Raw genomic sequence first — 24,485 nt, 5'->3', positions numbered from 1 at the left:
ACTACTGTACACAAACCTTCCATTCATCATGTTCATCATAGATGTTGAAACCATGTCGGTGAAAACACGTGTATGAAATTGATTCCGTTCCATTCATTGTATCATATTAAGAGCATACATTATAATTGCTAATCTTGGCATTGGATATGTTGTCATAATATCATTTTGTACAATATGTAGCGTAAAAATACCGGGTACAAGATCATATTTTCATCGAATTAATCCTCAATTCCATGTTTTCTACTGTCTCATCTTGTTTACATCATTAACGCGCGAAAAATAACGAAACATTAGCCGAACGTTTCCGGAAACTCCGGAATTTCCCGAAGATTGATAAACAACAAACGATCCTCATAGAAACAAAGATGGCGACCAATCAATGCAAACTTGTCGTAGGGAAAGTCAAGGTCGGAATTTCAACCGTCCAATACACAAGGGCTGCCGTAAAACATTTGGAAATGTCAACACCAAAAATTATGCGTAAGGAAAACATAATTTTGAATAAACGCGGTAAGTCATTTTTACATACGAAGCGTTTTAGCCCAATCAGAATAACCTGAAATCGACTGTAATACAGAGTTAATCATTGTTTGCTGTCCAATAAAATGTTATGACAACTCATTCGTTACCATTCTTTACATAGAGAATAATACATGGCAAAATCCGTATCATATGTCGTATCATCCCGAGACATCAATATCAGCCCAAGGGCCTTTAGGCCCGAGGGATGATATTGGTCGAGGGTGATACGGCATGTGATACGGATTTTGCCATGTATTATACGCTTTATCATATATTTCAACAGAAGAGTATAATATTTTATGAACTGTTTTCTGATCCATAGCACTGGATTACCTTCAGTTCTACTTGTTTCAAAGGCCTAAAAGAACTGCTCAATTATTCGACGCACCATAATTACCTTAATTAGTTACAAATGAGGGACGAAAGATACCAAAGGGACAGTCAAACTCGTAAATCTAAAAAAAAAGACAAACAGAAACACAGAAAAACAATAGTACACATGACACAACATAGAAAACTAAAGAATAAACAACACGAACCCCACGAAAAACCAGGGGTGATCTCAGGTGCTCCGGAAGGGTAAGCAGATCCTGCTCCACATGCGGCACCCGTCGTGTTGCTTATGTGATTACAAATCATGTAAATAGTCTAATTCGGTATGTCAAATTCATGAAAGGGAAGGGGATTGTAGTTACGACGTAAGGAACATATTCGATATTATTTGTGAAACGGTTATTCCATAACGGTCAACCAACAGGAGGGGTGCCACATGTGTCTTTTTAATCATGGCTTTGTCACATACTTTTTTACTTATGAGTTAGAATGGACCTTTGAGAGCTTGTCCCTCTTATGATAGTACAAATGTATGCATTGTCAATTTTTCATACTTGTAAATGGCAGAAAAAAAGATTCTATCTATACATGTATACATGATAAATATAAAAACTAAAAACAGGTTCATACCAATAAAACATGAATACTTTAAAAGCACAAGGCAAAGGCTGGGTAAAAAAATACTCGAGTCAAAAGAAATAAATATAATGAATATTTGGTGTTCAGAAATTTGTGGTTTTGTTTTTGCAAAGATTTATAGCGCTAGACAACATAACAGTCAAATCTTACCACAAGTAGAAAGTTCTACACTGTCTAAACGAATACTACTGCTGCCGGATTGTTTTGTGACTGTTATTCTTATAACGTTGTACTTTCTCGATTCCAATGGGATTTCTTCACCCGGCTGTACATTTTGGGCCTGAAATATTGTAGAAAGAAACTAAAATATATAGGTGGTTCTTTTGCGACATCTAATCAAGAGCATGTATGAATTTATTTCATTTCAAATTAATTTTTTTTAAATTTGCCTGTTTTTTAATTACTTTCTTATTGAATAAGTATAATAAAATGAACTTTAATAATATACATATAGCTATTGACTGATAATGAGATTGATACGATCAACCAAAGAGATATGTATTTATTCAGTTTATTGAAGATCCTTGTTTTTATATACTGAATATGTATTCTGTTAACTGTAATGAATTGATAAAATCGATTAAATTTCCTAATAAAACTCCTACAATTAATCCCGTAATATATCATCATATAGACTTCTAATGTTAACATAACATAACATTAAGGAGATGAGGTGTGCATCCAAATGAGACAACTGTCCAATGAAGGACAATCGACGAAGATACACGAAAGTAAAGGTTACCATACGGCTTCAATAATGAAAATAAATGTGATAATATATAAAAACTCAAAAGGGAAATCTCACTACCTAATTTGTATATTCAAAATGCATGTTACATATCATAAATTAGTTTTATCTTATTTGGAGCCGAGACGATCATAACAATCATTTACCTGAACAGTTATAAACTCTGGATTATCTGGAAGATTATACTTCACGGTAATAGTAGCAATGCCATCACCAGAAACTGTTACACCATTTACTTCTTCGTCTAAACCGTCAATCAACAGAACCATAATAGATTCATTTGTCTCAACAAACTTGTTATCGTCTTTCTCTTGAAGTGCATCTTTGTCGCTTGTGGACAAGGGTGCCAACGGGTTATTTGTATCAATATTAGACTCGCCTAGTACAACTTTTTCTTTAACACATTCTGTAGCTGTTGTAACCTCTATAGTAGATGGTTGTGTAGTTGTTCCCATTGAAACTGTTGTAAGTTCACCTATTATAATAAACAATGCATTAAAAAACGAAAGCAGCAATTACAAGTATTTTTTTTTTCAAATTTGACATTTAATACAGAGTTAATCATTGTTTGCTGTCCAATAAAATGTTATGACAACTCATTCGTTACCATTCTTTACATAGAGAATAATACATGGCAAAATCCGTATCATATGTCGTATCATCCCGAGACATCAATATCAGCCCAAGGGCCTTTAGGCCCGAGGGATGATATTGGTCGAGGGTGATACGGCATGTGATACGGATTTTGCCATGTATTATACGCTTTATCATATATTTCAACAGAAGAGTATAATATTTTATGAACTGTTTTCTGATCCATAGCACTGGATTACCTTCAGTTCTACTTGTTTCAAAGGCCTAAAAGAACTGCTCAATTATTCGACGCACCATAATTACCTTAATTAGTTACAAATGAGGGACGAAAGATACCAAAGGGACAGTCAAACTCGTAAATCTAAAAAAAAAGACAAACAGAAACACAGAAAAACAATAGTACACATGACACAACATAGAAAACTAAAGAATAAACAACACGAACCCCACGAAAAACCAGGGGTGATCTCAGGTGCTCCGGAAGGGTAAGCAGATCCTGCTCCACATGCGGCACCCGTCGTGTTGCTTATGTGATTACAAATCATGTAAATAGTCTAATTCGGTATGTCAAATTCATGAAAGGGAAGGGGATTGTAGTTACGACGTAAGGAACATATTCGATATTATTTGTGAAACGGTTATTCCATAACGGTCAACCAACAGGAGGGCTGCCACATGTGTCTTTTTAATCATGGCTTTGTCACATACTTTTTTACTTATGAGTTAGAATGGACCTTTGAGAGCTTGTCCCTCTTATGATAGTACAAATGTATGCATTGTCAATTTTTCATACTTGTAAATGGCAGAAAAAAAGATTCTATCTATACATGTATACATGATAGATATAAAAACTAAAAACAGGTTCATACCAATAAAACATGAATACTTTAAAAGCACAAGGCAAAGGCTGGGTAAAAAAATACTCGAGTCAAAAGAAATAAATATAATGAATATTTGGTGTTCAGAAATTTGTGGTTTTGTTTTTGCAAAGATTTATAGCGCTAGACAACATAACAGTCAAATCTTACCACAAGTAGAAAGTTCTACACTGTCTAAACGAATACTACTGCTGCCGGATTGTTTTGTGACTGTTATTCTTATAACGTTGTACTTTCTCGATTCCAATGGGATTTCTTCACCCGGCTGTACATTTGGGGCCTGAAATATTGTAGAAAGAAACTAAAATATATAGGTGGTTCTTTTGCGACATCTAATCAAAAGCATGTATGAATTCATTTCATTTCAAATTAATTTTTTTTAAATTTGCCTGTTTTTTAATTACTTTCTTATTGAATAAGTATAATAAAATGAACTTTGATAATATACATATAGCTATTGACTGATAATGAGATTGATACGATCAACCAAAGAGATATGTATTTATTCAGTTTATTGAAGATCCTTGTTTTTATATACTGAATATGTATTCTGTTAACTGTAATGAATTGATAAAATCGATTAAATTTCCTAATAAAACTCCTACAATTAATCCCGTAATATATCATCATATAGACTTCTAATGTTAACATAACATAACATTAAGGAGATGAGGTGTGCATCCAAATGAGACAACTGTCCAATGAAGGACAATCGACGAAGATACACGAAAGTAAAGGTTACCATACGGCTTCAATAATGAAAATAAATGTGATAATATATAAAAACTCAAAAGGGAAATCTCACTACCTAATTTGTATATTCAAAATGCATGTTACATATCATAAATTAGTTTTATCTTATTTGGAGCCGAGACGATCATAACAATCATTTACCTGAACAGTTATAAACTCTGGATTATCTGGAAGATTATACTTCACGGTAATAGTAGCAATGCCATCACCAGAAACTGTTACACCATTTACTTCTTCGTCTAAACCGTCAATCAACAGAACCATAATAGATTCATTTGTCTCAACAAACTTGTTATCGTCTTTCTCTTGAAGTGCATCTTTGTCGCTTGTGGACAAGGGTGCCAACGGGTTATTTGTTTCAATATTAGACTCGCCTAGTACAACTTTTTCTTTAACACATTCTGTAGCTGTTGTAACCTCTATAGTAGATGGTTGTGTAGTTGTTCCCATTGAAACTGTTGTAAGTTCACCTATTATAATAAACAATGCATTAAAAAACGAAAGCAGCAATTACAAGTATTTTTTTTTTCAAATTTGACATTTAATACAGAGTTAATCATTGTTTGCTGTCCAATAAAATGTTATGACAACTCATTCGTTACCATTCTTTACATAGAGAATAATACATGGCAAAATCCGTATCATATGTCGTATCATCCCGAGACATCAATATCAGCCCAAGGGCCTTTAGGCCCGAGGGATGATATTGGTCGAGGGTGATACGGCATGTGATACGGATTTTGCCATGTATTATACGCTTTATCATATATTTCAACAGAAGAGTATAATATTTTATGAACTGTTTTCTGATCCATAGCACTGGATTACCTTCAGTTCTACTTGTTTCAAAGGCCTAAAAGAACTGCTCAATTATTCGACGCACCATAATTACCTTAATTAGTTACAAATGAGGGACGAAAGATACCAAAGGGACAGTCAAACTCGTAAATCTAAAAAAAAAGACAAACAGAAACACAGAAAAACAATAGTACACATGACACAACATAGAAAACTAAAGAATAAACAACACGAACCCCACGAAAAACCAGGGGTGATCTCAGGTGCTCCGGAAGGGTAAGCAGATCCTGCTCCACATGCGGCACCCGTCGTGTTGCTTATGTGATTACAAATCATGTAAATAGTCTAATTCGGTATGTCAAATTCATGAAAGGGAAGGGGATTGTAGTTACGACGTAAGGAACATATTCGATATTATTTGTGAAACGGTTATTCCATAACGGTCAACCAACAGGAGGGGTGCCACATGTGTCTTTTTAATCATGGCTTTGTCACATACTTTTTTACTTATGAGTTAGAATGGACCTTTGAGAGCTTGTCCCTCTTATGATAGTACAAATGTATGCATTGTCAATTTTTCATACTTGTAAATGGCAGAAAAAAAGATTCTATCTATACATGTATACATGATAGATATAAAAACTAAAAACAGGTTCATACCAATAAAACATGAATACTTTAAAAGCACAAGGCAAAGGCTGGGTAAAAAAATACTCGAGTCAAAAGAAATAAATATAATGAATATTTGGTGTTCAGAAATTTGTGGTTTTGTTTTTGCAAAGATTTATAGCGCTAGACAACATAACAGTCAAATCTTACCACAAGTAGAAAGTTCTACACTGTCTAAACGAATACTACTGCTGCCGGATTGTTTTGTGACTGTTATTCTTATAACGTTGTACTTTCTCGATTCCAATGGGATTTCTTCACCCGGCTGTACATTTGGGGCCTGAAATATTGTAGAAAGAAACTAAAATATATAGGTGGTTCTTTTGCGACATCTAATCAAAAGCATGTATGAATTTATTTCATTTCAAATTAATTTTTTTTAAATTTGCCTGTTTTTTAATTACTTTCTTATTGAATAAGTATAATAAAATGAACTTTAATAATATACATATAGCTATTGACTGATAATGAGATTGATACGATCAACCAAAGAGATATGTATTTATTCAGTTTATTGAAGATCCTTGTTTTTATATACTGAATATGTATTCTGTTAACTGTAATGAATTGATAAAATCGATTAAATTTCCTAAAAAAACTCCTACAATTAATCCCGTAATATATCATCATATAGCCTTCTAATGTTAACATAACATAACATTAAGGAGATGAGGTGTGCATCCAAATGAGACAACTGTCCAATGAAGGACAATCGACGAAGATACACGAAAGTAAAGGTTACCATACGGCTTCAATAATGAAAATAAATGTGATAATATATAAAAACTCAAAAGGGAAATCTCACTACCTAATTTGTATATTCAAAATGCATGTTACATATCATAAATTAGTTTTATCTTATTTGGAGCCGAGACGATCATAACAATCATTTACCTGAACAGTTATAAACTCTGGATTATCTGGAAGATTATACTTCACGGTAATAGTAGCAATGCCATCACCAGAAACTGTTACACCATTTACTTCTTCGTCTAAACCGTCAATCAACAGAACCATAATAGATTCATTTGTCTCAACAAACTTGTTATCGTCTTTCTCTTGAAGTGCATCTTTGTCGCTTGTGGACAAGGGTGCCAACGGGTTATTTGTATCAATATTAGACTCGCCTAGTACAACTTTTTCTTTAACACATTCTGTAGCTGTTGTAACCTCTATAGTAGATGGTTGTGTAGTTGTTCCCATTGAAACTGTTGTAAGTTCACCTATTATAATAAACAATGCATTAAAAAACGAAAGCAGCAATTACAAGTATTTTTTTTTTCAAATTTGACATTTAATACAGAGTTAATCATTGTTTGCTGTCCAATAAAATGTTATGACAACTCATTCGTTACCATTCTTTACATAGAGAATAATACATGGCAAAATCCGTATCATATGTCGTATCATCCCGAGACATCAATATCAGCCCAAGGGCCTTTAGGCCCGAGGGATGATATTGGTCGAGGGTGATACGGCATGTGATACGGATTTTGCCATGTATTATACGCTTTATCATATATTTTAACAGAAGAGTATAATATTTTATGAACTGTTTTCTGATCCATAGCACTGGATTACCTTCAGTTCTACTTGTTTCAAAGGCCTAAAAGAACTGCTCAATTATTCGACGCACCATAATTACCTTAATTAGTTACAAATGAGGGACGAAAGATACCAAAGGGACAGTCAAACTCGTAAATCTAAAAAAAAAGACAAACAGAAACACAGAAAAACAATAGTACACATGACACAACATAGAAAACTAAAGAATAAACAACACGAACCCCACGAAAAACCAGGGGTGATCTCAGGTGCTCCGGAAGGGTAAGCAGATCCTGCTCCACATGCGGCACCCGTCGTGTTGCTTATGTGATTACAAATCATGTAAATAGTCTAATTCGGTATGTCAAATTCATGAAAGGGAAGGGGATTGTAGTTACAACGTAAGGAACATATTCGATATTATTTGTGAAACGGTTATTCCATAACGGTCAACCAACAGGAGGGGTGCCACATGTGTCTTTTTAATCATGGCTTTGTCACATACTTTTTTACTTATGAGTTAGAATGGACCTTTGAGAGCTTGTCCCTCTTATGATAGTACAAATGTATGCATTGTCAATTTTTCATACTTGTAAATGGCAGAAAAAAAGATTCTATCTATACATGTATACATGATAGATATAAAAACTAAAAACAGGTTCATACCAATAAAACATGAATACTTTAAAAGCACAAGGCAAAGGCTGGGTAAAAAAATACTCGAGTCAAAAGAAATAAATATAATGAATATTTGGTGTTCAGAAATTTGTGGTTTTGTTTTTGCAAAGATTTATAGCGCTAGACAACATAACAGTCAAATCTTACCACAAGTAGAAAGTTCTACACTGTCTAAACGAATACTACTGCTGCCGGATTGTTTTGTGACTGTTATTCTTATAACGTTGTACTTTCTCGATTCCAATGGGATTTCTTCATCCGGCTGTACATTTGGGGCCTGAAATATTGTAGAAAGAAACTAAAATATATAGGTGGTTCTTTTGCGACATCTAATCAAAAGCATGTATGAATTTATTTCATTTCAAATTAATTTTTTTTAAATTTGCCTGTTTTTTAATTACTTTCTTATTGAATAAGTATAATAAAATGAACTTTAATAATATACATATAGCTATTGACTGATAATGAGATTGATACGATCAACCAAAGAGATATGTATTTATTCAGTTTATTGAAGATCCTTGTTTTTATATACTGAATATGTATTCTGTTAACTGTAATGAATTGATAAAATCGATTAAATTTCCTAATAAAACTCCTACAATTAATCCCGTAATATATCATCATATAGACTTCTAATGTTAACATAACATAACATTAAGGAGATGAGGTGTGCATCCAAATGAGACAACTGTCCAATGAAGGACAATCGACGAAGATACACGAAAGTAAAGGTTACCATACGGCTTCAATAATGAAAATAAATGTGATAATATATAAAAACTCAAAAGGGAAATCTCACTACCTAATTTGTATATTCAAAATGCATGTTACATATCATAAATTAGTTTTATCTTATTTGGAGCCGAGACGATCATAACAATCATTTACCTGAACAGTTATAAACTCTGGATTATCTGGAAGATTATACTTCACGGTAATAGTAGCAATGCCATCACCAGAAACTGTTACACCATTTACTTCTTCATCTAAACCGTCAATCAACAGAACCATAATAGATTCATTTGTCTCAACAAACTTGTTATCGTCTTTCTCTTGAAGTGCATCTTTGTCGCTTGTGGACAAGGGTGCCAACGGGTTATTTGTATCAATATTAGACTCGCCTAGTACAACTTTTTCTTTAACACATTCTGTAGCTGTTGTAACCTCTATAGTAGATGGTTGTGTAGTTGTTCCCATTGAAACTGTTGTAAGTTCACCTATTATAATAAACAATGCATTAAAAAACGAAAGCAGCAATTACAAGTATTTTTTTTTTCAAATTTGACATTTAAAACAGAGTTAATCATTGTTTGCTGTCCAATAAAATGTTATGACAACTCATTCGTTACCATTCTTTACATAGAGAATAATACATGGCAAAATCCGTATCATATGTCGTATCATCCCGAGACATCAATATCAGCCCAAGGGCCTTTAGGCCCGAGGGATGATATTGGTCGAGGGTGATACGGCATGTGATACGGATTTTGCCATGTATTATACGCTTTATCATATATTTCAACAGAAGAGTATAATATTTTATGAACTGTTTTCTGATCCATAGCACTGGATTACCTTCAGTTCTACTTGTTTCAAAGGCCTAAAAGAACTGCTCAATTATTCGACGCACCATAATTACCTTAATTAGTTACAAATGAGGGACGAAAGATACCAAAGGGACAGTCAAACTCGTAAATCTAAAAAAAAAAGACAAACAGAAACACAGAAAAACAATAGTACACATGACACAACATAGAAAACTAAAGAATAAACAACACGAACCCCACGAAAAACCAGGGGTGATCTCAGGTGCTCCGGAAGGGTAAGCAGATCCTGCTCCACATGCGGCACCCGTCATGTTGCTTATGTGATTACAAATCATGTAAATAGTCTAATTCGGTATGTCAAATTCATGAAAGGGAAGGGGATTGTAGTTACGACGTAAGGAACATATTCGATATTATTTGTGAAACGGTTATTCCATAACGGTCAACCAACAGGAGGGGTGCCACATGTGTCTTTTTAATCATGGCTTTGTCACATACTTTTTTACTTATGAGTTAGAATGGACCTATGAGAGCTTGTCCCTCTTATGATAGTACAAATGTATGCATTGTCAATTTTTCATACTTGTAAATGGCAGAAAAAAAGATTCTATCTATACATGTATACATGATAGATATAAAAACTAAAAACAGGTTCATACCAATAAAACATGAATACTTTAAAAGCACAAGGCAAAGGCTGGGTAAAAAAATACTCGAGTCAAAAGAAATAAATATAATGAATATTTGGTGTTCAGAAATTTGTGGTTTTGTTTTTGCAAAGATTTATAGCGCTAGACAACATAACAGTCAAATCTTACCACAAGTAGAAAGTTCTACACTGTCTAAACGAATACTACTGCTGCCGGATTGTTTTGTGACTGTTATTCTTATAACGTTGTACTTTCTCGATTCCAATGGGATTTCTTCACCCGGCTGTACATTTGGGGCCTGAAATATTGTAGAAAGAAACTAAAATATATAGGTGGTTCTTTTGCGACATCTAATCAAAAGCATGTATGAATTTATTTCATTTCAAATTAATTTTTTTTAAATTTGCCTGTTTTTTAATTACTTTCTTATTGAATAAGTATAATAAAATGAACTTTAATAATATACATATAGCTATTGACTGATAATGAGATTGATACGATCAACCAAAGAGATATGTATTTATTCAGTTTATTGAAGATCCTTGTTTTTATATACTGAATATGTATTCTGTTAACTGTAATGAATTGATAAAATCGATTAAATTTCCTAATAAAACTCCTACAATTAATCCCGTAATATATCATCATATAGACTTCTAATGTTAACATAACATAACATTAAGGAGATGAGGTGTGCATCCAAATGAGACAACTGTCCAATGAAGGACAATCGACGAAGATACACGAAAGTAAAGGTTACCATACGGCTTCAATAATGAAAATAAATGTGATAATATATAAAAACTCAAAAGGGAAATCTCACTACCTAATTTGTATATTCAAAATGCATGTTACATATCATAAATTAGTTTTATCTTATTTGGAGCCGAGACGATCATAACAATCATTTACCTGAACAGTTATAAACTCTGGATTATCTGGAAGATTATACTTCACGGTAATAGTAGCAATGCCATCACCAGAAACTGTTACACCATTTACTTCTTCGTCTAAACCGTCAATCAACAGAACCATAATAGATTCATTTGTCTCAACAAACTTGTTATCGTCTTTCTCTTGAAGTGCATCTTTGTCGCTTGTGGACAAGGGTGCCAACGGGTTATTTGTATCAATATTAGACTCGCCTAGTACAACTTTTTCTTTAACACATTCTGTAGCTGTTGTAACCTCTATAGTAGATGGTTGTGTAGTTGTTCCCATTGAAACTGTTGTAAGTTCACCTATTATAATAAACAATGCATTAAAAAACGAAAGCAGCAATTACAAGTATTTTTTTTTTCAAATTTGACATTTAATACAGAGTTAATCATTGTTTGCTGTCCAATAAAATGTTATGACAACTCATTCGTTACCATTCTTTACATAGAGAATAATACATGGCAAAATCCGTATCATATGTCGTATCATCCCGAGACATCAATATCAGCCCAAGGGCCTTTAGGCCCGAGGGATGATATTGGTCGAGGGTGATACGGCATGTGATACGGATTTTGCCATGTATTATACGCTTTATCATATATTTCAACAGAAGAGTATAATATTTTATGAACTGTTTTCTGATCCATAGCACTGGATTACCTTCAGTTCTACTTGTTTCAAAGGCCTAAAAGAACTGCTCAATTATTCGACGCACCATAATTACCTTAATTAGTTACAAATGAGGGACGAAAGATACCAAAGGGACAGTCAAACTCGTAAATCTAAAAAAAAAAGACAAACAGAAACACAGAAAAACAATAGTACACATGACACAACATAGAAAACTAAAGAATAAACAACACGAACGCCACGAAAAACCAGGGGTGATCTCAGGTGCTCCGGAAGGGTAAGCAGATCCTGCTCCACATGCGGCACCCGTCGTGTTGCTTATGTGATTACAAATCATGTAAATAGTCTAATTCGGTATGTCAAATTCATGAAAGGGAAGGGGATTGTAGTTACGACGTAAGGAACATATTCGATATTATTTGTGAAACGGTTATTCCATAACGGTCAACCAACAGGAGGGGTGCCACATGTGTCTTTTTAATCATGGCTTTGTCACATACTTTTTTACTTATGAGTTAGAATGGACCTTTGAGAGCTTGTCCCTCTTATGATAGTACAAATGTATGCATTGTCAATTTTTCATACTTGTAAATGGCAGAAAAAAAGATTCTATCTATACATGTATACATGATAGATATAAAAACTAAAAACAGGTTCATACCAATAAAACATGAATACTTTAAAAGCACAAGGCAAAGGCTGGGTAAAAAAATACTCGAGTCAAAAGAAATAAATATAATGAATATTTGGTGTTCAGAAATTTGTGGTTTTGTTTTTGCAAAGATTTATAGCGCTAGACAACATAACAGTCAAATCTTACCACAAGTAGAAAGTTCTACACTGTCTAAACGAATACTACTGCTGCCGGATTGTTTTGTGACTGTTATTCTTATAACGTTGTACTTTCTCGATTCCAATGGGATTTCTTCACCCGGCTGTACATTTGGGGCCTGAAATATTGTAGAAAGAAACTAAAATATATAGGTGGTTCTTTTGCGACATCTAATCAAAAGCATGTATGAATTTATTTCATTTCAAATTAATTTTTTTTAAATTTGCCTGTTTTTTAATTACTTTCTTATTGAATAAGTATAATAAAATGAACTTTAATAATATACATATAGCTATTGACTGATAATGAGATTGATACGATCAACCAAAGAGATATGTATTTATTCAGTTTATTGAAGATCCTTGTTTTTATATACTGAATATGTATTCTGTTAACTGTAATGAATTGATAAAATCGATTAAATTTCCTAATAAAACTCCTACAATTAATCCCGTAATATATCATCATATAGACTTCTAATGTTAACATAACATAACATTAAGGAGATGAGGTGTGCATCCAAATGAGACAACTGTCCAATGAAGGACAATCGACGAAGATACACGAAAGTAAAGGTTACCATACGGCTTCAATAATGAAAATAAATGTGATAATATATAAAAACTCAAAAGGGAAATCTCACTACCTAATTTGTATATTCAAAATGCATGTTACATATCATAAATTAGTTTTATCTACCTGACACAGTTATAAACTCTGGATTATCTGGAAGATTATACTTCACGGTAATAGTAGCAATGCCATCACCAGAAACTGTTACACCATTTACTTCTTCGTCTAAACCGTCAATCAACAGAACCATAATAGATTCATTTGTCTCAACAAACTTGTTATCGTCTTTCTCTTGAAGTGCATCTTTGTCGCTTGTGGACAAGGGTGCCAACGGGTTATTTGTATCAATATTAGACTCGCCTAGTACAACTTTTTCTTTAACACATTCTGTAGCTGTTGTAACCTCTATAGTAGATGGTTGTGTAGTTGTTCCCATTGAAACTGTTGTAAGTTCACCTATTATAATAAACAATGCATTAAAAAACGAAAGCAGCAATTACAAGTATTTTTTTTTTTCAAATTTGACATTTAATACAGAGTTAATCATTGTTTGCTGTCCAATAAAATGTTATGACAACTCATTCGTTACCATTCTTTACATAGAGAATAATACATGGCAAAATCCGTATCATATGTCGTATCATCCCGAGACATCAATATCAGCCCAAGGGCCTTTAGGCCCGAGGGATGATATTGGTCGAGGGTGATACGGCATGTGATACGGATTTTGCCATGTATTATACGCTTTAACATATATTTCAACAGAAGAGTATAATATTTTATGAACTGTTTTCTGATCCATAGCACTGGATTACCTTCAGTTCTACTTGTTTCAAAGGCCTAAAAGAACTGATTAATTATTCGACGCACCATAATTACCTTAATTAGTTACAAATGAGGGACGAAAGATACCAAAGGGACAGTCAAACTCGTAAATCTAAAAAAAAAGACAAACATAAACACAGAAAAACAATAGTACACATGACACAACATAGAAAACTAAAGAATAAACAACACGAACCCCACGAAAAACCAGGGGTGATCTCAGGTGCTCCGGAAGGGTAAGCAGATCCTGCTCCACATGCGGCACCCGTCGTGTTGCTTATGTGATTACAAATCATGTAAATAGTCTAATTCGGTATGTCAAATTCATGAAAGGGAAGGGGATTGTAGTTACGACGTAAGGAACATATTCGATATTATTTGTGAAACGGTTATTCCATAACGGTCAACCAACAGGAGGGGTGCCACATGTGTCTTTTTAATCATGTATATTTTTTTATTTTGTTTTAGGTGTACCATCAATTAGTGTCATTTGTAATGGGGGGGGGGGGGTCTAAAAGATCACATAAGCATACCTACATGCATAAGGGGGAATTGCAATCATCATTGGAGTGGAAACCAAAAAAAAAATCTTCATGTGAGAGTTAGGAATAAGTTTTGTTATATTTGTAATAGGGCAAAAACTTTGAAATTTGATGTTGCAGAACATGAATGTTTTAAGAACTGGGATAAATCTAGCCAGGCAATGGAGGCGGATATAGCTGTGGAAGGCTTTCTTAAAGCAGACAAACATGGAATAAGATATATGCACTTAATTGGTGATGGTGACTCCTCTGTGTATTCCCAAATACAGCAAAAGGTTCTAGTATGGGGAAAGCATGTTAAAAAAATAGAGTGTGCGAATCACACCTGTAAATGTCTCAGATCAAATCTGGAAAAGCTGGTGGTGGAGACACCAACTTATAAAGGCAAAGAAAAACTTTTTAAACGAACAAGAATTAGAATAACAAGTGCTGTTAGATGTGCAATTCGCATGAGATCGAAAGAGAAAGATAAATTAAAGGCTGCAAAACAACTAGAATTTAATATAAGAAACACATTATCACATGTATACGGTGACCATACTAGGTGTAGTGAATTCTGCAAAGCTGGGAAAGCAAGTAAGACAAATGCTGGTCAGCATATAGATTTAGACAATGATGACACTGATGATAATGCTTTTACTGATCAGGCATCTATGTGGTCCGATGGAACCCAATTAGAGCCACAAGAAGAATATCGGTTTGATTATGATTAATTCCCATCAGACTTGGACAGTACAATGCGTCAGGACATATCATTGATATTAAACAACGTGGCTAAGAAAAGCATCAGTTTGATAGGTAACTTTACAACAAACCGAATGCTGGATGCATATGAGATCCAAGTTTGATGGGGGTAAAATGTTTAAAATGTGTAGATCATGGCATACCAGATGTTTTTGTATCTGCGTCTGTTACATCTACAACTTATACTTTTGTAACAAGTCAAAGTCAATTTGACATGCAAACCCACTCAGGTCATGACAATCAGAACTTACTTTCTGTACATTTATTTTGTTTCTAATTAAATTAAAGCTATGCATTTCAATTTTGAACTGGCCAAAACAAGTTATGAACTGTTTAGCGTGAGCTACTCAAGTTTTCAGAGTACCCAATGGCAATTATGTTATGTAAATGTGTTGCATTCAATGTCAATTTTAGTTATTGATTAGTTCAGAATGGATAAAGATGATGTTCGGCTAAACATTAGTCCATCTTTTTCAAGATCTAGCAACAATTTTAAGAAGATTGCATTTGTTGACAATGATAGTTTCAAGTGCCTTCATCTTCCTGAAGATTTAGAATATATTTAAAGATTGATGGCTTAAAATTTGCTGGAAAAAAATACAATTGGAACATGCCAATATAACTCTGCAAAAAGTTGATGATACTATAATAGTTAATACTTATAAGGTTCTTTGGAAAATTGTGCAACCTGCTTTAGACAAAATACTAAACAATAACACTTCAAAGCTTGAAAAGAAGAAAAACAAGAATTGCTGGATTTAAAAAAAATTAATTAAGAAAATGTGCAAACAGGTACAGGAACCTTTACTATTAGATGTTCAAACTGCCATACACATTTGTACTTGACCACAAGGCACAGTGTACACAGGTGGAAACCTTGCTCCAATCCCAAATGTACTAACTATTTCAGATGTGGACAGAAGAAAAGCCTTGCCGACTACAGACTTGAAAAAATATAAGTAGAGGAAGAGCTCAACCAAGTGATAAGGGATATGAAAGCTTAGAACTTGAAAATGGCACTGTTGTAAGTTACAGTTAGTATGCTCATTCCTTTAAACCGGTTATGAGATATAGCTTGTCTCATCAAGGATCTCATCACTTTGAAGAAATATTATCAAAATAAAGTTCCTTGAACATAACAAAACGACAAGAAAGTGTTCACCAATATCTTGAAAGACTTTGATAATGTGTGCCATTAGTTATATTAGAAAGAAACTAAACAAGTGGTTATATGCCTAATTCAACCTGCTTTAGAAAAAATACTAAACAACAACACTTCAAAGCTTGAAAAGAAGAAAAACAAGAACTGCTGGATTAAAAAAAATTAATTAAGAAAATGTGTAAACAGGTACAGGAACCTTTACTATTAGATGTTCAAACTGCCATACACAATTGTATTTGGCCACAAGGCACAGGGAACACAGGCGGAAACCTTGCTCCAATCTCCAATGTACTAACTATTTCAGATGTGAATAGGAGAAATTGCATGCCAACTACAGATTTGAAAAAAAATAATTTAGGAAGAGCTTAACAATTGAAAAATTATATTTAAAAAAGATTAGAACTTGAAAATGACACTATTGTAAGTTACAGGTATTATGCTCATTCCTTTAAACCGGTTATGAGACATTGACTTAAAGAAACCAACCCCTACAAATATTCAAACTCAGCTTGTCTCATGAACAACCTCATCACTTTAAAGATATATTATCAAAATAAAGATCCTAGTACAGAACAAACCGATAAAAAAATGTTTATTAATATCTGGAAAAACTTTGATTATGTGTGCTATTAGTTATATAAGGGAGAAATTAAGACCTCCAACGATAGTGATGATAACTTTGTTAGCCCCTAAGAAAACAAAAGGAGTGGTTATACGCCTAATTCTGCTCCAGGTATGTTTCACTGAATGTATCATCCGTTTAATAAGGGAGTGCCAGTAAATCCCTATTTATATGGATTTACCAATGGAACATATGCATCATCCTAGCATGTTTTCTAACATTTGTTCACCAGTTAAACAACCAGTTTTTGTCACTACTACTGTTACATCTTCAACTGATACTGAATCAAATCAAAGTCAATCTGACATGCAAAATCAATCAGGTTTAATTAAATTACTTTTTGTACATTTATTTTTGTTCCTAATTAAAGTTAAACTATGCATGTAAATTTTGAACTGGTCATAAACAAGTTATGAACTGTTTAGCATGAGCTACTCAAGTATTCAGAGTACCTCGTGCCAATAATGCTATATAAAAGTGTTGCGTTCAATGTCAAATTTAGTTGTTTATTAGTTCAGAATGGATATAGATGATGTTTGGCAAAGCATTAGTCCATCTTTTTCAAGATCTAGCAATAGTTTTCAGGAGGAAGGATTTGTTGACAATAAAAGTTTCCTCCTGAAAATTTAGAATATGTAAGATTGATAGCTTAAAATCTGATGAAAAAAATACAATTGGAACATGCCAATATAACTCTGCAAAAAGTTGATAATACTATAAAAGTGAATACTTATGAAGTTCTTTGGAAAATTGTGCAACCTGCTTTAGACAAAATACTAAACAATAACACTTCAAAATTTGAAAAGAAGAAAAACAAGAATTGCTGGATTTAAAAAAATTAATTAAGAAAATGTGCAAACAGGTACAAGAACCTTTACTATTAGATGTTCAAACTGCCATACACATTTGTACTTGACTACAAGGCACAGGGAACACAGGCGGAAATCTTGGTCTAATTCCCAATGTACTAACTATTTCAGATGTGAATAGGAGAAATTGCATGCCGACAACAGATTTGAAAATAAAAAAATTTAGGAAGAGCTTTACAATTGAAAAATTATATTTACAGATTAGAACTTGAAAATGACACTATTGTAAGTTACAGGTATTATGCTCATTCCTTTAAACCGGTTATGAGACATTGACTTAAAGCAACCAACCCCTTCAAATATTCAAACTCAGCTTGTCTCATGAACAACCTCATCACTTTAAAGATATATTATCAAAATAAAGATCCTAGTACAGAACAAAACGATAAAAAAGTGTTTCCCATTATCTTGAAAAACTTTTATAATGTGTGAAATTAGTTATATTACAAAGAAATTAAGACTTCCGACGAAAGTGATGATAACTTTGTTAGCCCCTAGGAAAACAAAAGAAGTGGTTATAGGCCTAATTCTGCTCCAGGTATGTTTCAGAAAAGGAATCATCCGTTTGATTATGGACTGCCTGTAAATCCTTTTTCATTTGGATTCCCACAATGCATCATCCTAATATGTATTCTAACATAAGTTAACCAATGAAAAAACCAGTTTCTGTCTCTGTTAATCCCCAACTGATACTTCTGTAACTATTCAAAGTGACATGCACACTCACTCAGGTCATGACCATTTAAACCTACTTTATGTACATTTATTTTTGTTCTAATTAAAGTAAAGCTATGCATATCAATTTTGAACTGGTCAGAAACAAGTTATGAACTGTTTAGCACCCGCTACTTAAGTTTTAAGATTACCTCATGCCAATTATGTTATGTAAAAGTGTTGCATTCAATGTCATTAGTTCAGACAGGATATATATGATGTTTGGCCAAACATAAGTCCTTCTTTTTCATGATCTAGCAACAGTTTTAAGGAGATAGGAGTTGTTCACAATACAAGTTTCAAGTGCCTTCATCGTCCTGAAGATTTAGAATATATTTAAGATTGATAGCTTAAAATTTAATGACTAAAAAGACAACATGCAAATATAACTCTGCAAAAAGTTGATGATACTATAATAGTTAAAACTTATGAAGTTCTTTGGAAAATTGTGCAACCTGGCTTAGACAAAATATTAAATAATAACACTTCAAAGCTGGAAAAGAAGAACAACAAGAATTGCTAAATTTAGAAAACAAATTAAGAAAATGTGCAAACAGGTACAGGAACCTTTTCCTTTTGTTAGTAGATCTATTAGATTTCAAACTTTTATATACATTTGTTCTTGAACATAAGGCACCGGGAACACAGGCGGAAACCTTGCTTCAATCCCCAATGTACTAACTATTTCAGATGTGAACAGGAGAAATTGCATGCATGCTTACAACTATTAACAGACCTGAGAAAAAATAAATTAGGAATAGCTTAAACAAGTGAAAAAGGATATTAAGAGCTTAGAACCTGAAAAATGAAACTGTTATAAGTTACTGAAATTATGCTCATTCCTTTAAACCAGTTATGAGACATAGAAATAATAGACTTAAAGAAAAAAACCACAAATGTTCAAACTCAGCAAGAACCTCATCATTTTGAAGATATATTATCGATATGTGATTTAAACTGTAATTTAATGCACTATATATATAGTTTCATACGGTTGAACGTAGTAAATAAAGTGATGTTATTTTTTCTTGTCTTTTTATGATGTATAGGCGTACCTATCGTGTGATCAGTTTCCAAACGAACGGAGGATTCGGTCGTGCATCACGACAGCACCAAAGCGAGCGATTCTATTTAATCACTTGGTAAATTAATTTGTTGGTTAGGTCTGAAAATGAGGAGTTACATGTTCATGACCGTTTCGCATAGTGATGTGATGCAAGTTGTAAAAACGCAAGGTGAATTTAACGCTAGTTTAAGGAAAGATATTTCTAAGAAGTTCACGGGGCTACTGTTTCTGGTGCTTCGCCAGTCAAAAAGTTTAAAGCTGAATCCCAGTGCAATTGGAAATACGAGGGGAATACAGTTCAATTCCTTCTTAACACTGAATTTTTAGAAGATCTTTCACAATCCATTTGGGCAATTGATAAATCAAAAGTTGATTACGCACGAGATACTATCAAAGAAGTTATTGATAAGATCAAAAGGCGATATAAATTTATCAAAATCGCCGATTTCAGCAAAGGGGGGTAGGAGACTGTTTGACAGTATGAAATTAACCCAGTAGCAATATTAATTGACTCTGACGATGATAACTAAATTTATAAAGCAAAAAACAAGGCGTATGTAAACGCATTTCTAAAGGGAAGAATGCTGATGCTTAGCCTAACTTTAATTATTTATCGAGTGCTCCTTCTCAATTTAATGCTACTTTTCAGCACAAAAATCAGCGTGATGGAAAAACGGAGAAGTCTTGTACCATGGTAAAGCCAGCACGAGTGTAAATCAGCGAGAAAATCAACAAAGCCAAGGAGCTGATTATGGATATTAAAATTTTGTCTGTACGAAGAATATTTTTTTCGGTGCATAATACGACATATTTGTCCATTTGTTATGAAAAATCTCAAAAATGAAAGTATGTCAGCTCTCATTTAAACTATTTTGCAATGAAAGAAATAACCATCAGATTTTATTGTAAACAAGACAAGTGTAATAAAAAACCTGCAAGCATAGTCTATTTCTATAACAGGCAAGCAGATAACATTTTATTATATAATAAAAAAAAATACCATGTAAATGAATATGCTATTAAAAGGCCTAAAATAACCCAAACAATTCAACATGAACAGATTTTGAACAAGTAACTCAAGATGCACAAAGTGTAAGTATACATGTAGGTTCTTCTGTATTTTAACAATATCACAACAATAGTGACCTTATTTTTGGACAAGGTAAACGGCATTAAGCCAAAATTTATCAAATCCCTTTGTTCAATAGGTTAACCTGACCTTTCAATTCTCCAGGCTAAATATGTATTTTCTAGGCTATTACAAGGTAGAATTGTAATCAGAGTGATATTGATGAAACTCAAGTCACTATAACATCCGAAAATGTTTGATCTGCACTTCGACGAAGTATTGAAAGAGAATTTTCTGAGTGTTTTTTTTAAACCTTGGGAAATTCCCTCCGACAAAGTTACAAGATTAGACACCAGTTTTATGTTGACATAGCAGATACATTTGATATACAAGTGTGATGCAATATTCAAAATGAACGGCTTTCAGAGGCAATTAAGGTAGAAGTAGTATACTGCTGTTCGAAAGTTATCATTCGATTGGAAAAACACATCCGGAAAACTAAAACCGAGGGAACTAATATGTTAACAAATTAAAGATAACTCTTATACCTTAATTGCAAAAGCATCATCTTATCGAACTGAGTTCACATTTGAAATTCTTGACATGCAACTATGAATTGAAAGTATGTTTTAACATGTGAAATCAACTATTCACTTTTAAAAAAAATGGATAAACAATAAGTTACCTGTGATGTTCGAAAACGACAAAAGATGAATGATTACTGTCATCAAATTAAAAAGAAAAATCTTGAACTTCATACTGGATCTCTCTGTTGAACAATCTCATCTGACTTCTAAATGAAAGCAGAAAATATCATTTATCTCGGGCTGATATTGAACCATGTGCTGATGATACAGGTGATATGAAAATTGTCATGTAATTATCTGATATTATTATATACTTATAATAAAGTAGATAACTTATATTTTTTACAGTACGTAAAGAATATCTTCTGCAGGCTGGAACAAAAATGCACATCAAAATCCTGGTTTGTTCTTCTTGAAACCTAGACGACTAGATATAACTTTTATATATCTAGGTCCTGCCATGCATTTAAACGTTTCTAGATGCATCAGTTTGTTTGCACTCACAGTAAATCTTGGTAGTGTAAACACTGCCATGTTTTTTTAATTCCTTTTGATGAACCTTTTATCAAATATTAATATGGACAAATTCAAGAACACACACCCTCTAGGGTGCACCCTACTTAAGTGACTCAGCACAACGTTTTTTTTTAAATTTAAAGATTGTTTTTTGAAAGTATGTGCGTTTTCTACAAACATTTCGGTTTTATTTGCCACAAAATCCTTTTATCTATTAGATGCAATAAAGCAATTAATAATAATGCTTTGCACGGATTTTCCCCTTGGAATATGTACAAAATGGTCCATCTTTATTATTCATTATTTATAATGTATTGCTACTATTGTCGTTTGAAAATGTCGTAATTCACATGGCTACAGAAGGGGTTACAAACCTTAAACTATTATTTTTCTCCATTATTGAATCGTAGATAAAAAGATCATATAGAGATTTTTGTTATAAAATTTAAAAACATAGATTACTCTCTTGATTTTCTATAATCAGCTAGCGTTTATTGTTTACTAAAAGTCCTATACAACCTTTAAATTCCAAAACACATAGTACTGAGTCACCAAAGTCGAGCGCTCCCTACAAGGTGTACTTGAGTTGGTCCATATTTATATTTGTTTTAACCAATATATAAATTTATAAATTTGTTTTAACCAATATCTAAATTTATAAATTTGTTTTAAGTAAATCATTGCTAGCACTGCATGCAATAATCATCTATCTATCAAGCATCGAATCTCTAAATATGAGAGTACAAGGGGTAAGGCTGAAGATTTTCTATAGAATTTCCATATCGTGTTTAGCATTGGATCAACACAAGGGTACATAATCCTTAACAGTAAGAATACATTGAATCCTACCTAAGAAATCTATGCCATACTGCAAACTAATTTTAAACATACATACACCTACCAAACCTTTACTTGTTGATATGTTGTTACCCAGCGTATCACGAACAGGTAGCACGTTACACTCAATCCGTTCGACGGGTTAACAGGGAAATTCCCAAGAAAAAGTGAAAATCACCTAATTAATTATGATATATAAATAGGTAAATAAAGTCACCGTGTGACACTCTTATCAACTGTTTTTAAGATATTCTGACTATTTGGAAATCGTATTCATGTCTTGTACCTTAAGTTTGAAGCGTCGTATCTTTCCCCTTTGTTTTCTTTCGGCGGTACAGATGAATTGACAATTCTCAATGCCAACCTTGTGGAATTGCCTTTTTTTTCAAGCAGGTTATTAAAATACTATTGTCATTTTTTCTGAACACTAATTGACAGAGGTCGAAACATTTCTTCTTCTGCGAGTTTGTTTGCCCCTTTCAATTGTATAAAACGCATTTTCTAAATATGAAAGGGTTTGAATGATGGAATATTTCACGACGACTGAAAAGATTACAGAAAGCGCGGGTACTAATTATAATAATGAGAATTGTTTTACTTTAAGTTAACGATATATATACATGTAGCAATAACTAATAAAATAATTTAAATATTAATGTATTTAACTTCTATGTCAGTTGGTTTCTGGAGAAGAGTTGTCTCTTTGGCAATCAGGTCACGTCTTCTTATTCTGCTTATTATACACGTAATGTGTAACAGGGCGGGGACGTTTTACTAGTTTTATCCTCGGAATCATTCCCATTTCCTTGGATTTGAAGAGAAATCCAAAATTTCGAAGGTAAAAAAAAATCTTCTTTTTACCTGTAACTAGAACCTTCGACTTAGCGTTTATTGTTTACCAAAAGTTCTATACAACCTTTATTTTCTAAAACACATAGTACTGAGTCATGAAAGTCGAGTGCTCCCTAAAAGGTGTACTTGAATTTGTCCATATTTATGTTTGTTTTAACCAATATCTAAATTCATAAATATGTTTAAAGTAAATCATTGCTATCATTGATAGCACTACATGCAATAATCCTATATCAAGCAAGCATCGAATCGCTAAATATGAGAGTACAAGGGGGAAGGCTGTAGATTTTCTATAAAATTTTCATATCATATGTCGAGCGTTGGATCAACACAAGGGTACATAATCCTTAACCATTACCGTAATAAATTGAATCCTACCTAAGAAATCTATGCCACACTGCAATCTAATTTTAAACATACATACACCTACCAAACCTTTACTTGTTGATATGTAACAGTTGTTACCCAGCGTATCACGAACAGGTAGCACGTTACACTCAACCCGTTCGACGGGTTTACAGGGAAATTCCCAAGAAAAAGTGGAAATCACCTAATTAATTATGATACATAAATAGGTAAATAAAGTCACCATGTGACACTCTATCAACTGTTTTTAAGATATTCTAACTATTTGGAAATCGTATGCATGTCAGTGGCGGATCGAGAAAAAGGGGGGGGGGGGGGGGGGTGTCCGGAGTTGGATCCCCCCCTTTTTTGACCGATCAATACATTTGAATGGGGACATATAG

The 24,485-nt window shown here is 33.2% G+C and overlaps 2 protein-coding genes across 2 annotated transcripts in view; both read right to left on the bottom strand.

Moving 5' to 3' along the window:
* Positions 1-1,763, bottom strand: part of LOC134697086 (uncharacterized) — a 34,475-nt gene extending 32,712 nt beyond the window's left edge. Inside the window, exon 1 of the mRNA XM_063559117.1 lies at positions 1,645-1,763. The gene's annotated coding sequence lies outside the window, so the exon portion shown is untranslated. The remainder of the gene's footprint in view (positions 1-1,644) is intronic.
* A 589-nt stretch (positions 1,764-2,352) lies between these two features.
* LOC134697631 (uncharacterized) lies at positions 2,353-23,041 on the bottom strand. Its single transcript, XM_063559914.1, has 13 exons — positions 22,949-23,041; positions 21,630-21,737; positions 13,464-13,787; positions 12,747-12,881; positions 11,270-11,598; positions 10,526-10,655; positions 9,049-9,377; positions 8,305-8,434; positions 6,829-7,157; positions 6,085-6,214; positions 4,609-4,937; positions 3,865-3,994; positions 2,353-2,717 (listed from the first exon to the last, which is right to left on the bottom strand). The coding sequence occupies exons 2-13, from the start codon at positions 21,700-21,702 to the stop codon at positions 2,353-2,355; spliced, it is 2,733 nt and encodes a 910-aa protein (XP_063415984.1). The 5' UTR covers positions 21,703-21,737; positions 22,949-23,041.
* Positions 23,042-24,485: the final 1,444 nt, after the last annotated feature.

This window comes from Mytilus trossulus, chromosome 14 (assembly GCF_036588685.1).
Source record: "Mytilus trossulus isolate FHL-02 chromosome 14, PNRI_Mtr1.1.1.hap1, whole genome shotgun sequence".
In the NCBI taxonomy this organism is placed as follows: Eukaryota; Metazoa; Mollusca; class Bivalvia; order Mytilida; family Mytilidae; genus Mytilus; species Mytilus trossulus.
This window is presented reverse-complemented; position numbering and strand designations above follow the sequence as displayed.

What these genes read in the sequence shown, in the direction of transcription:
- LOC134697631 (XM_063559914.1), bottom strand. Translation starts at nt 21,702, where the DNA reads ATGAAGTTCAAGATTTTTCTTTTTAATTTGATGACAGTAATCATTCAT. An exon ending in CAGAGTTTATAACTGTTCAG is followed by an intron (nt 8,435 to 9,048) that starts GTAAATGATTGT and finishes ACAATATTTCAG; the next exon opens with GCCCCAAATGTACAGCCGGA. An exon ending in CAGAGTTTATAACTGTTCAG is followed by an intron (nt 6,215 to 6,828) that starts GTAAATGATTGT and finishes ACAATATTTCAG; the next exon opens with GCCCCAAATGTACAGCCGGG.